Genomic DNA, 14,679 nt, shown 5'->3' with positions numbered 1-14,679 from the left:
TTGGGAGTTGCCTGAAGTCTATCTGAACAGAAGTCCCACAACTGGGGACATATAAAAGAAGCTCCCTTGAGAACAACATGGATGGACCTAGAAGGAGTAAGTCAGACAGAGAAAGACAAATGCCATATGATTTCATTTACATGTGGAATCTAAAGAACAAAATAAACAAAACAGGAACAAACTCATACAGAGAACATTTTGATGGTTGACAGATGGGAGGGGGATTGGGGAAGGTGGGTAAAAAGCGGGAAGGGATTAAGAAGTACAAATTGGTAGCTACAAAATAGTCATGGGGATGTAAAGTACAGAATAGGGAGTAAATAATATTGTAATGACTATGTATGGTGTCGGCTGGGTACTAGATTTATTGGGGTAATCACTTCGTACTATATAAATGTCTAATCACTACGTGGTACACCTGAAACTATGCCAACTGTAATTGAAAAAATTTTTAAACTGTTTAATAAATAAATAAAAGCTTTTAGATGATCTAGAAAGCCTGAGCTTCTGAAAAAACACACAAGCACCACCTAGTGGCCAGGCCACTTAAACCAGCAAATCCTATCCAACTACTAATTCCCAAACTTAAGCACACACTGATGTACTAGGAACCTGAGGGAACTACCACTTGGCAGTTTTTTTGTAGACCCTATTCCTGGGGCAAGAGGACTTTCTAAGCATCTCTTTGTCAACCCTACATCCCCCTAGAAATATAAATCAGTCTGAGACTCAGATTCAACCCACTTACCAGATCAGGATGAGGAAGCTTTTTAGTGAAGATCCTCATGGACCCCTGGAAAACATCAGTCACAATAGCTGTACAAATAGAAATCAGAATGTTCTGTCAGGCTGGAAAGCACTTCCACAATATAGTCCTAACTTCTGGAATAAACCAGCAGCTTCCAGCATAAGACCCAAAACTGTCACTAAACACAGAAGTACCTTTTAATATATACCACCATGGTACCTTTATAACTATCTGTATAAATAATTTTATGCTCATCTTCTCCAGAAAAGGCCCTTTGACCCTCTAGCATAAGGCTTGGCCCTTAAAATTTAAGTGCATTTGAAATGAATGATTTACAGAGCCTGAAGATTTATGAATCACAGAAAATTCACAAGCACAAGATAGAGCTGACCCTTGAACAATATGGGTTTGAACTGCGTGGGTCCATTATATGCAGATGTTTTTAAATAAACACGTAAATGTATTTTATGATTGTCTTAATAACATTTTCTTTCCTCTAGCTTCTTTTATTTTAAGAATACAGAAAATAATACATATAACATACAAACTATGTGTTAATCAACTGTATATATTATTGGTAAGGCTTCCAGTTAACAGCAGGCAATTAGTACTTGGGGAAGTCAAAAATTACACACAGATTTTCAACTGCACAGGAGGTCAGTATCCCAACCCCCATGTTGGTTCAAGGGTCAACTACACATCAAAGGACCCTCCCATGACCACATGCTGCCTGCAAAGGGAGACAATGTTTATCATGCATTGGACATAAAAGGAAAATGGCAAGAAAGAAGCAGAATAGAACCAAAGAACTAAGACAAAAATTACAACAGGGTTCTAGAACCCTCACAGGACACAAGTCAGAGAACTCAGAGGGTGTGTACAGGCTGAAGACACATGGTAGAAGAGCAGGACCACCTAGTAGAAAGGGCACCAGGCCATACTCTCACATCAAGAAAACATCAAGAGCATCACAACACAGAAAGAAGACAGGAAGAAAACTGCATTAGGTCTCCAAAATTATTCACCTAGCTCAGCAGTCTCTGAACTAACTGGCATTCATGAAAAATGTCTAACTACTGCTAAGCCAACATGGATGCTAAGGGACATAGGGACTTAAAGTATGAGAATCTGTGTGGTAGCCAGCCTCATTTCTCCAAGTACAGGCTCGGGGCAAGAAACTAGCTTTTTAGTATGTATTACCAGTCAACTTGTAAGTCAGGCAAGCCATCTACTGAGTCCTCTTCATATTAACTCTTGCACAGCCAGAGGACTAGAAGTCTATAACATGCTGCCCAGTCCTGGTGTTTGAAACTGGGTCAGGGTTTCTAGAGCACAGTTATATCTATTTCCATTTATTAAAAATGCCACTGGCTATAACCATAGACTGATAAAGAAAAATGAAGAGCAGCCTATTCAGGAACAAAATTTAGCCCATGTATCCACAGGTATCATCATAACACAAAAAGATAAACTGTAAATTAGAAAAAGATGGGAAGTACAAACTGTTCTTAAAAGAAAGCAAACAAAAAAGAGCTCCCTTTCACAAAATGACATGACTTACTCTTCTTTTTCTTCTTTGTGCCCCCTAGAGCTGAGTGCAGAGCATTCAGAAACCAAGACAGAAAGTCGACTCCATCCCCTGGAAAAGAAGGGAGGGACGTGTTGAAGTTGAGAGGCAGTATGATAACCGAAACCACACACTGGTTGGCTTGACTCCATGTTCATGATTGCCTCCTTCCTCTGGGGCCACGCCATCCCATCCCCTAGACATCTCCCCTATCCAGCCATTAAATGCTGGCGCTCCTCAAGGTCAAGCTCTCTACTCTCTCCTGAGGTTCTCTGATCCAACCAGGACCTTCAGTCATCATCTCTCCAAACCTGTATCTCATCAACCAATAAAAGCCATTATTAAACTTCCCCTCTAAGTCACTCAGCCGGGGTGTTTTTAAACATAACTCTGAAGTCATATCTCTGCTTAAAAGCCTTCATTGACTCCCCATTGTTGTCCTCTCTACCTGGAATGCCCCCAACCTGCTTCCCCCTCTACCTAAAACTCCCTGCTCCATGCTCTCTCCCACACAGCATACTTTGCTTCCTTTATCACAGCACTTAACACCCTATAATCACCTTTTTACATAATTATCTTCTCCACTAGTATGGGGGCTCCTGGAAGAGAAAATTTGTGTTTCTTATCCCTGTAGCTCTAAAGCCTGCAACAACCATGAATAAATGGCAAATAAACTGACAGTGATGCTAGAGGATAAGAGATCCAGGTACGAAGAACTACAAAGTGTCCACTTCACTCGTGGTAATAACTAACTGGGTTTGGAAAGATAAAAACGTCAAAATAGTTCATCAGAATAGTCTGCTACATGACAAAATACGTAGCAAAGGCGGCAAGTGCTTAATAAGGGCTGATGTCTTTCCTAGCTTCCTGGTTTTCACCTGAATCATACAGATTACTTTAGCAAGTAAGACAGACTTTCTAGCCACCTGAAATCTCTTGGGAATCTGAGCAGCACAGGCTGATGAAAAAAGAATGAGGAACCTAACCCCACTACCCATTGGACGGACAAGGACGCTCTGGTTACTCTAAGGTTCAACGTAAAGTGGAAGTAAATTTGTTCATTGAACTAGTTTTATTTCACTAAAGTCAAAAAACATGAATGACTTGCTCCTTACCTTGCTTGGTGATCTGAAAAGTCTTCTTGCTGCAAAGGACAACAGCCTGAAGCATTTCATGAGGAGAGACATGCGCCTTGAAATTTCGAGGGTTCCAGAGCTTTCTCATCAGCTCTCCAAAACGCTGGACCAACAAGAACATGATATCCCCTGGAGGACGCTTGATGTTCTTATAATTATCTTCTTCCAGAAAGTAGTTCCGAAGAGGAGGAACGTTAGACAGAGCCTGGAAGGCAAACACTCCGATTAATCCAAAGCCCCTCTGTAGGACCTCTGGGAGCCAAGCTCTTCCAACTAAAGTTCTTCTAATAGAACTGTGCCTGTGATGGATGGCCTTAAAGAGTCAGAAGTAAACACTCATATTTAGAGTTCACGTTACAACAACATCCCTCCTATAGAGTCTCATACAAAGTCCAGTTCTGCAGACACTTTGTTGACATGGATATGACAAAGGAGTTTTGAAAAAAGGTATTCAAATCCCTGTTGACCGACCAGCTTATTTAATAATTTTCTTTGTTTACTCTAATTAAGCCTGTGACTATGATTGGATTCATAAAGAACTGAAGGCTATAAACTCAAATGCTCTTCATCATCCATTTGGCGTAGGCAGAAGATAACTATCTGGACAGCACAGTGTGCCCATCTCTCAACTACACATTAAAATATGAAAATCACCTTCATAAAATTTGGTGTTTCCCCAAATGTGGTATTGAGAGAGTAGTAATAAAACCACACAACTGTATATAAAAACGAATGTACTCTTTTATGACGGAAAATGATCAAAAGGTTTCGAAAATAAGTTTTAGCTCATTAAGCAAAAAGATACAGACCAGCTATGTTAGTTCAGGAAGGACTACACGCTCATTAGTATGGGCTACAAAACTGGGGGGGAGGAGAGAGGACCATAGAACAGATTCTAAATAAATGTATTCTTCCCCCAAGTCCTTCCTGACAGGTTCATGAGTCCTTGCCCGTGCTGGGCTTACTAGGAGCAAAACTTTCTTTGGTAAAGTAATCTATTTAAGGGTTTCTGCTAAATACAATAAATCCAGGTGTCTCTAGGGAAAATAACTCAGGATGCAGAGAGCACCATAACCTTAGAAGTGATGAGGAAAGCCCCTACAAGCTTAGCTCAGCCAAAGAAACAAGGACTTGCCGCTTAGAGAGTAATTACTAAAAAAAAGAGTTGCTCTCAAAAGAAGTTGAGTATGGATAAAGTTTATCCTAATTCTCAGCCACCCATGTTCTGGCTTCAGCAACAATACAAGTTAACAATAGGTATCTTCAAAGAGAAATTATCCAGTCTCCAGGTAAAGTACTTGGTCTATTCAATCCTATTTTAGTGGAAACACCATCACAGAGGGTTTGTTCATCTACTTTTAAAAAGAGAACTTCCTATGGAAACTAAAACCCACTCACAAAGCCAAGACTAACCAACCTGACCATGTTCAAATCTTATCTGTCCATCTGTAACAGTCTTCGCAAAGCCATGAGAGACTGTAAGAGGGACAGTCTCCAGTCTCTCTCCACCTAAAAACTTGACCTTTCCAGGTACTAGACAGAACACCAATGTCAGACACCAAAACTACCAGATTTACTTTTATAATGTTATACAGAGTTCTTCGTGCAAAAACATCATCAACAAAGTTTAAAAGCTAATAAGAACTAGGAGGAAATATCTGCAACATACACAATACAAAAACGCTAACATATTTCTTAATGCTCAGTAAGATGAACCAATAAAAAAGTGAACACATAAAGCTCAACAACTCATGAAAAAAATATAACTAATCAACCTCAGAAGTAAATTTAAAAAGGTAGCTTAAAATAGAGATACCTATAAAAATGGGAAAAAAATTTTCAGTGGTAACAGTGATAGTGAAAAATAAAGAACACTCTTTTGTTTTGCTGGTGGGTTTATATATTGCTATAGAACTCCCTACAGCCTAGAAGCTAGGTCCTGGATGGATTAATACAAGTGAAGGCTAAATAAATTATAACTCATCAACAAAATGGATTAACGTGTAATCATTAAGGATGCTGCACAAGAATATTTATTGATTTCACATTATAACATATAAAAATATACATATACTATGTACTTTACAGATTAAAAATATGTAAGTATGCGTATTTTTAAAATCCAGGAAAGAAATATTACAAAATGTAACTGTCACAAAGTGCAAGTCTGTAAATAGAAGGATACTCACTATAACACTGGTAATAGAAAAAAAATATGAGACAAGTCAAATTTTATCAATTAGGGAACAGTAAAACAAATCATGACAGTGCCACATGACAATATTATTCATGTGTGTAAATGTATTTAGAAAAAGTTTTGGAAGTCTGTATACTGTTAACTGCCCCAGGAGAGAGGTTAAGAAAAGAAAGAAATCAAGCTTTCAATTTATACTTTCCACATCTTCTTTCTCCCCTACAATAAGTGTTGATGTTAATAACTTTTTAATCAATTCTTTTTTGGTGAAGCAAGATTACTGTTGGTAAGTAATTTTCATATACTTACCAACATTTTCTAATTGATCTAAAATGTGCACATTACTCATATAATTTTTTAAATAACAAAACTTAACTACAAATAGGACAACTTTGGATTTCTGCCTTTCCCACTTTGGGGCTTAAGCACAGGGGCAGGACCAAGACATCTGAATGTTTGCACCATAAAAATATGCATCACCTAGCATGTGTGTTTCCTACTGGGTGTAGCCAGGCCACACACACAGACCCTATCCCTCATTCCCTGGCAGCTCCAGAGGCTATAAAAGGTGTCACCATTCAGAAGTAACACCTTGAGCAAAGATATGAATGTTATGCGTGGTGCAGAAGAAATACCCAAGCAGAGTCCTCCGTAAGACTAGGGGTCTGGAGACCATTTGACTGCACTCTACCAGAAGGCAGTCATTGCTCAGCTCAACCCTACAGTGTTCCGGGTTACCCCTCTCCCTCACTGTTCCCATCTTGATCCTACCTGAAGGACAGCATTGGCATAGTCGTTGGCCTTTATGTTATTCAGGCCCACAATACCTGGCAGGTAAGTGGTGCCATCATATGCCCGGGATAATTTGGCTTGCTTGTCCAAGTTTGCAATTTGCTGCTTTGTGAAAGTGGGCTTCAACACATACTGCAAAGCAAAAGAAAATTCTAAGTTGTTTTAGGGCAATCTACAGAGTGTACAAGATGTATTTGGAACAGCAATTTCTGCCAAAAACAAAAAACACTTTGGTCATTAATGTCTCACCACACCCCCAAAGAGCTCCCAACAATAGGTATAAAGACTGAATAACATGGAATAGGCCCTTTCCACATTACTAATATACAAGGAGGTCTCTGTGTTTAATCCAAAATTACTGAATCCCAGGTTTTCCCTCAAACCTCAGGTACAGCCAATCCCATGAAAAACGACTGCCAGAAATTGCAAGACATTTAAGTCTCTGCAGGCAGCAAGGGTCCGAGTCTCATATGGGACCTCGCGCCAGGCCAGTACATGAAGCCAGAGCAGGAGCGCCTCCACCCCTGTGTGCAGGACTGAGACCTCATGACTCCCTGTGGTTGGAGGGACAGGATTAAAACCTTCCCAGTCCTAAAGCTACATGGGTCATGTCAAAGGTGGGACAGAGGTCACCACTAACTCCCTTTGAAACCTTGAACTTATTCATTTCTCCTTTTGTAAATACTGTCCACAAACACTTTAACTTCGACTATTAAGGTGTCAATAAAAGTTATAAAAACAGAGCATTCAGCACAATAAATATGCAGCTGCTTGCTGAAGAGGAAAGTAATAATCAAAAGTTCTGTCATTAATCAAAGCCCAGAGAGCAAGGACTTCCCAGACTCTCTGCTGAAGTACAATGACTCCTGGCACAGGTCACAAACCAGAGATGAGACGTGTTAGTCATTCTGGCCACATCATGTCAAAAGTAGCTAGGGGCTGACATGCAGCTTGATATCCACTGTCTTAAGCCAGGTCCAATTCACATCCCTACTCCAAGTGTGGATGGATAATTTATTTCATAAAAACGCTTTCACCCCAATTAATAAGTAGCCATATTTTCTCAACCCTCAACATTAAAAGCATAAATGATGGCTACATTGCAAACCATAGGCTATAATATGACTCCTGACCTTCTTTCTTGGTTTCCCTGGTTCCTCTCAAAGACGAAGGGATTAAGATTCTTCTCTAGGTGGGGCATATCCCAAGATCCCTGGGATGGCTATAGAGAGAAATGGTTTGACACCAGCGCCCTGGGACACAAACCGTGATATCCTCCAGGGAGGAATCGATGATCTCATAGTTGTCTGGAAGGCAGTAAAACTTGAGAGTGTGGAGGTTGAGGAAGACGTGGTGGCTAAACTGGACACTGTGAATGTAGGCATGAGACTTCAAACCCCGGCCTGTAGGGAAGGACAGAGGGCTGTAGAGAAGGGCAGATTCCAGAAAGGCACAGATCAAGATTGATTTTCCTTTCATTATTTTGTACTGGAATGTGTTAATATTAGCAAAAACAAAGTACTATGCCATCCATGAAACGAATCTCTCATATGAACTTTCTCTCATCACAAGAGTTAGCAAAAAAGAATAGCACAGTACTTACTTTATTTCCTAGATGGCATAAGACATCGGTTGGGGAAATTAATTTCATATGCATAAATATGAAATACATGTATATACATGTAAACATACAAATGAGCTAATTTCATATATTATCAGAAATTAATATCTATGTATTATATATAATACATTCACATATTATAGATATGCACATGCACATACATACATATCCTGTGATAGGCCCTCATCACTCAGTCCTGATTTTCCAACTGCTTGCATTCAGGACAATCCTGCGCCTAACATTCCTTTAACCAATTCAAACCCTATACGTCCTGTCAGTTCAAGTCCCACCTCCACCTCCCCCTCCATAAACTCAACAAAACAGTCCAGCTAACAATGATCTTTGCGTATTTCAACTCCTATCGTCCTTATTTATAAGCAGTGCCAAACAGTCTAGCAGCAATCTGCACAGTCTTATAGAGTTTGTTGACTGTTTTATGTGTTAACCTTGACTATTCATAAGATCTTTGTAAGAGCAAGGAATGTAGTTTACATTTCTTTTGAATCTTCCACTATACTGTATACATTTCATTTGTTTGGTCTGAATGAATGAATAAATTTCCAGAAAAGACTGAAAAAGTCCTTAGAGCAAAAGGATTCTCAGAAAAAGATGTAAGTATACAAAACACAAGATTTGAAAACCCAAAATCTTTGAGATTTCCTACACAGTCTTTCACAGGACAAATTCTTTCTCCCTTTCATATGTATTCAGGTTCTGACCAATTAGAGAACCTACTGATTTGCTAAGAGTATTACAATTTGCTGGGAACAGAAATAGGGATTAGACATGACTCCTGAGAGCAGCTTAGTTTCTTAAAAAATATATATGTGTATCTCCAGAGCAGACCGGTGGCTAGCACTGAAAACTTAGCAAGTGTATAATACAAACATTTATTTACCCTGAAAGTACTTGCCGCACACCAGACAGGCATATGCATTGATATGGGAAAGGGAGATGGAACACAGTTTCTCAAAGTCAAAGTCCAGCACACTCCTAAGAGAACCAAAATAAAACAAAAGCAATTAACAAGGATGGAATTCTAGGAAAGCACAAAAGTGAACCAGTGTTGGCTCCATGTTCCACAATGTCACATAGCATCCTGTAGAGAATGGTACAATAACCACATATAAACCATGGGTAACATCAACTATTCTTCACCTAGACAATTAATATGGCGCCTTCACTGCCAAGTCTAAAAGCAATGTCAAGGTATCCCCACCAGACACACAATGCCACTGATTCTCTTTCTTTTTAGTATTTACACCCAGCTAAAGATATTCCATTGCAATCACTTTCTCTAGAGGGAAAGCCACAAGAGGAGCAAAGTAACAGGACCCCAAAAGCATTCCAAATTAAAAGACTAGGGGTTGAAGGACATAAAAAGGTGAATAAATCCTTTTATAAAAGAAAAACTTATTTTTGTCTATAAAAACCAATGTGAAGCCTGAAGAATTTTAGGGAAATACCCACAAATAGATCTGTTCGAAAACAAAGTAATGGTATATGAGTCCTGGGAAGGTAAGAGAAAAAAACTTTATCTCCACTGAATCCACAGGTGACAAAAAAAATTTTTCTCAAATATTAACTCTAATTAATTGGTAACTGTGCTGGTAAAGCTTCACATTAAAGGAACCACTACCCACACTTGACTATTGGCATTTAAATTTAAAATAATTAAAATTAAATAAAATTTAAAACTTAGTTCCTCAAGCCACATTTCAAGTGCTCAACAGCCACAAATGGCTTGTGCCTCTAGAGTATAAATTGAAAAACATCTTGAGATATCATCTGGGATTAGGAAAAAAAGAGAGTACCAAGACATATTTTTGTGGTTTCTCTGCTAAATCCCAGGCATCTAGAATTGTACCTAGCAGCACATAGTAAGTGCTCAATAAATATTGCTATTGACACTATGTATCCCACTGTTTCATCACACGAATTCAAAATGAGCTACAACATGCCCTCTGACACTTTAAATTGAAGAGCAAAGACTAGTAAACACAGCAAGAAGCACATTTTTTAATATGTTGTTCAAAGAACTTCCAAAGAGCTTCCTGAATAGACTCTGCTGTTCTTTCGCTGCCCTCAGAATCCCTGTCCTACTGACCTATTAATGGTATCCAGGTATGGGCAGTGGCGGCTCCTCCGGTCCTCGGAATCCACACGTCCATTCTTTGCTGAAAGGTAAATCACCACAGGCTGTGAAAATGGGCAACCCACACGCAGGGTCAACTACCAATACAAAGAAATACAGAAATAGGAAACATTAATTAGGGTGACCACCATACAAGTAGCCTGGCAATACCCAAAAAAAAGCCCACTAATGGAACAAGCCACAAACTGAGAGACTATATTTGAATTACAAATGATTTGTTTGCAGATAACATAAAGAAATCTAGTGAAACAATTAAAAACAAAAAGTAACCCAACAGAAAATGAGGAATACAGTCACAAACACATAAAAAGATGCTTAACCTCATCAACAATCAAGAAAATGCTAATCTTGTACAACAATATACATTCATAACCGCCGGTGTAAAATATAAAATGGGAAAATTCCAAATGTTGGCAAATATGTGGAGCAATGAGAAATGCTCATGTACTGGTGGTGGGAGTGAGAACTGTTACAACCTCTTGGAAAACAGTACAACAAGATCAAAGCTGAAAATATACAGATCCTTTGACCCAGCAATCTATTTATATACCCTAGAGAAGTTTTTGCACACATACACCAGGAGTACTTTACTAAAAAATATTTACAGCATCAATATTTAAAAGAGCCTAAGCTGGAAACAACCCAAATGTCTAGCACAAATAAAATAAAGAAATATATTTTGGCATATCATTAATGGAACACTAAGCGGCCATGAACATCTACCTGGATGAGCCTCAAAAATATGGCCATCGGTGGGGCGGGGCGGGGGGAGCCGGTGGCAAATCGGAAGACTACATGATTCCATTTACATCAAATACAAAATAAAACACGGTACTACTTTAGGGACACATATGAGGTAAAACTATAAATAAAACCAGAATTAGGAAAAGATTCAGAATAGCGATTACCTAAGCAAGGAAGGAAGGTAGATACAACTGGGAAGGGGCCTACAGCAGCTTCTAAGGTACTGGTTACATACCACTTCTTAAGCTGAACAGTGTTAGGAAACAATTCTCCATTGGTCTCTTGTGTTTCTGCACATATTGTGACCAGAGACACTAACTGCATCCAGACTGTCTTGTCAAGAATGTCTGTAAACTGAACGACCTTGGAAGTTAGAGATAGTATCTCCCTACGGAGCAAAGGAGAGGCAAGCTCACAGCCCATTATAAAAGATTCCGGCTCTCTAAGTTAAGAGTATCTTTCCTGTAAGGCCATTCACTGGATCCAATGGGTTCCCTTCATATTGCACTATGTGAACTGACTTGGGGAAATGACTTGGGAAACTAACACCAATGCTACTTTTAGTTACTGTTACTGCTGTAATAAACTGTCAAGTCCAACAGCCCCATGTCTTCCTTCAGCATCCATGAAATTGTAGCAGGCTAACTGAGTAGCTTGCAAATAGAGTAAAATCTCAGACCCTTCACAATTCTTGACCAGTGGCAGATTCAAGGATGTACAGCCACACTCTTCTTTACAATGTACTTCTGCATTACATTCAGTCCATCTTAGTACCTGTGATCTGTTCCATAATAAAAATAAAAGGAAAAAAGACAAGACAGTTAACAGCAACTGGGATCCTAGTCTGTCCCAGAGAAAACAATTTCCATACCACCACTATGCAAAATATCTAAGAAATAATTTCTCTTCCAAAGAAAAGGGAAAACTGAGTCTGACAGTGTTTAAGTAAAGGAAATTGGAGAATACCCTGAAATTATTAACTCAATTATGCAAAAAATATTTATCAAGCACTTTGTATGAGTAAGGTGCTATTCTGGACCCTATGTATAATGCAAAATAAGTCAAACACAGGACTCTGGGCAAGAAATTTAAAAGTTAAGAGTATAATCATATACAGATAACAAAGACCAGAGGCAGAAGTACAAAGTCTTGGAGAATAAGGAATACCTCTCCCCCAAATCCTGCCCCTAACATGTAGCCTAGTTATATGTTTACCTGCTACTTCAATAGGGACCTACTAATTCACCAAAAAGAAAGTATATAGGATCGTGTTCAAACCAGGAGTTCCGAGAAACAAAAGATAAAATTGAGGTAAACAGGAAAAGATTCAGAAGTGGTGAAACCTATTTAATAATGATAAGATATCCTCATTAAGACGCAATTAGGAGTCGAATGAGTGCAGCGGAGAAAGGCAGAAGGTGCAGTCACAGGGAGGAAAGGACAGACCTCGCTAGCAGTTGCTGGGACTCTTAAAGGTCATGGGTTCCAGGACTAACTTACAGAGGTACATGCACGTGAAACTCACTTTCCCAAACCACAGTGACTCAGTATCACAGGCAGGTTTAGAATCCGTATCTCCTGGCTGCTACGGCCGGGGATAACGGGGTAAGATGGTGCAGATGGCCCAGGGAGTTCAGGCACTCAACGCTCGTCTAATTCCGGAAATTACAGCAAGGCTCAATCCTCAGGTGTCTTGTAAAAACTGAAGGAAATCATAGCACAACGCCTGGCCCGCGTTAGGCATTCAATGAAGAAAAGCTGCTGCTATTATTGCTGTTAGAAATCTTATAACTATGGTTACTATTAAGGCTAGTACTATCCTCATTAAGACGCAATCGAGTCGGGTCGCGGACACCGGTGAAGTGTGGATTTCCCCCCCAATCTGGGGAGGGAAGGCTGGAAAAAGAAAAACGAGAACGCTCGAGTAAAGCCAGCGCCTACCCCAGCCAGCGCCTACCCTGGCCCCCGCGCACCTCGCACCTCCCGTTCAGGCTCGGAGTCTTCGTCCGCCTCGCGCTCCCGCTTCACCCGCACCGCCGGTAGGACAGGAGCAGCGGCCTCGCGCGCGCTCGCCGGCTCGACCTCTCGCTTCACGCGCACTGGGCTGCCCCGGGAGTTCGGCGCCTCGGTCTCCCGCTCTCGATCTCGCTCCCGCTTGACGCGACCCGAGTTGACCCGTGACTCGGACTCGCGCTTCCCACGGGTGGAAGCACGAGACTCCCGCTTGGACCGACCGGACATCGCCACTACCAGCCGAATCGTCCAGCGCAGGAGCTAGGAACGCTCAAGCTCGCGGCAAGCAGCCAATCAGAAACGGGCTGTTACGGAGCCCAAAGCTCTCTACGAGTCGTCGACGAGGACAAAATACGCCGCAGGAAACCGGAAAGTACTGTGTTTCTTGTGGCCTCTGTGATTGCGTGCGCACCTGAGGACGATCTGCGGGCCTACGGCCCACATACCCGAAATTTTCTTTTTAAAGAGGCAGGAGCCTTCTACTGGCTGAGGAATTTCTGGATAAAAGCAGCTGTCATGGGCCCCCAGGTATCTTCAAGATACTTTGTGCCCCCGGGGCGGAGGGGTTGGGAAGGGGCGTCTCCACAGTCTCCGTGCTACGGAGACCGACTCCCCTGCACAAGAGAACTAGGCGACATCCCCAAATCATCTCCTTCCTGCAACAACCCGGAGTCTCTAATTCCACATTTAGCGGATTGTTCTTGTTTTCACAGGACAACCCAAACGTTGAACAGAGGGGATTTACAGTGATGCTAATAAAACAGGCTTCCGGGCCTGTAACTTTCGCGACACCTCTTACGACCCAGGACTACTTTGTACGGTTCTACTGAGGTGTTTTAAAATAAACCGCACGTTTAAGGTGTGCAATTTACTCGATACTGCCCAATGGACGTATATACACTGGGACTATCACCAGGATCAAGATCATGAACCTACCAACCAGGCCCAAAAGTGTCTGCTTTGCCACTACTGGTTAGTTTGCGTTTTCTAAAGTTTTATATACAGAGACGCACACAGTGTGTCCTTTTTGGCACAGCCGTTTTCCCTCGGCGTTCTTAAGGTTCATCCATGCCGTATCAACAGCGCGTTCCTTTGGACTGCTCCTCAGTATTCATTCTTTGTGTACCACAGTTTGTCCCTATTCTAATCACGAACTCCCAATTTTGTCTATTTTTTTAAGGCGGACTCGAAAATGGCGCATGCTCAGACCCCCTAAAAGCCCTGGGTCCTCCTGCGGAGGCAGTTAAGACATCAGGGCCGGTGACCGCAGAGCTCTGGCACTGGGCGGGCAGTGCGGGCCCCGGCGGGGAGCTGCGCAGCCGGGGCACCGCTACGTGCTCTGCCAGAGCACTCACCTCCTCACAACTCCTAAGGTAAGTGCTCTCCGAGTCTCCCTTTACAAATGAGAAAACTGAGGGTTCAGTAGTCACGCAGCTGATGATGGAGTTTCACAGCACCCTATCCCCAGAGAAAGGACAGGAAGGCTTCACGTCGAACGCTGAGTGGTGTCACGGGTGCCCGAATTGTCTGACGTATCAGCAGTAAGCCTAAATTCTCGTTTCTTCTCCATTATGTCACAAAGAAAAGCCCCGCCCGGGGCGTGGAAGTCGCGCACGCCCCACCCCCTCCCGCTCCGGGAACTCAGCGCGCTGCGCCGCTCGGCCCCGCGGCCTTTTAGGGGCGGAAGGTCAGGCGGCTAGGCCGGAAGG

The 14,679-nt window shown here is 41.5% G+C and overlaps 2 protein-coding genes across 4 annotated transcripts in view; one reads left to right on the top strand and one right to left on the bottom strand.

The window, feature by feature from the left end:
• The window catches only part of USP39 (ubiquitin specific peptidase 39), a 33,771-nt gene extending 20,475 nt beyond the window's left edge, over positions 1-13,296 (bottom strand). Inside the window, exons 1-8 of one of the 2 annotated variants that reach the window (XM_006917697.2) lie at positions 12,931-13,296; positions 10,166-10,235; positions 8,957-9,051; positions 7,704-7,840; positions 6,417-6,569; positions 3,431-3,656; positions 2,310-2,387; positions 749-816 (exon numbers count right to left, since the gene is read on the bottom strand). In XM_006917697.2, coding sequence (XP_006917759.1) covers positions 749-816; positions 2,310-2,387; positions 3,431-3,656; positions 6,417-6,569; positions 7,704-7,840; positions 8,957-9,051; positions 10,166-10,235; positions 12,931-13,198 — 1,095 coding nt within the window. In that variant the 5' untranslated portion in view covers positions 13,199-13,296. Of the gene's footprint in view, positions 1-748; positions 817-2,309; positions 2,388-3,430; positions 3,657-6,416; positions 6,570-7,703; positions 7,841-8,956; positions 9,052-10,165; positions 10,291-12,930 lie in introns of both variants that reach the window. The other variant, XM_025050871.1, reaches the window with a different exon arrangement.
• Positions 13,297-13,361: 65 nt separating this feature from the next.
• CUNH2orf68 (chromosome unknown C2orf68 homolog) overlaps positions 13,362-14,679 on the top strand; it is a 6,710-nt gene continuing 5,392 nt past the window's right edge. Inside the window, exons 1-3 of one of the 2 annotated variants that reach the window (XM_015593854.2) lie at positions 13,362-13,498; positions 13,684-13,942; positions 14,151-14,343. In XM_015593854.2, the coding sequence (XP_015449340.1) occupies positions 13,897-13,942; positions 14,151-14,343 (239 nt within the window). In that variant the 5' untranslated portion in view covers positions 13,362-13,498; positions 13,684-13,896. The remainder of the gene's footprint in view (positions 13,499-13,683; positions 13,943-14,150; positions 14,344-14,679) is intronic. The other variant, XM_015593856.2, reaches the window with a different exon arrangement.

The sequence above is a fragment of the Pteropus alecto genome, unplaced genomic scaffold, assembly GCF_000325575.1.
Source record: "Pteropus alecto unplaced genomic scaffold, ASM32557v1 scaffold117, whole genome shotgun sequence".
Lineage (NCBI taxonomy): Eukaryota > Metazoa > Chordata > Mammalia > Chiroptera > Pteropodidae > Pteropus > Pteropus alecto.
This window is presented reverse-complemented; position numbering and strand designations above follow the sequence as displayed.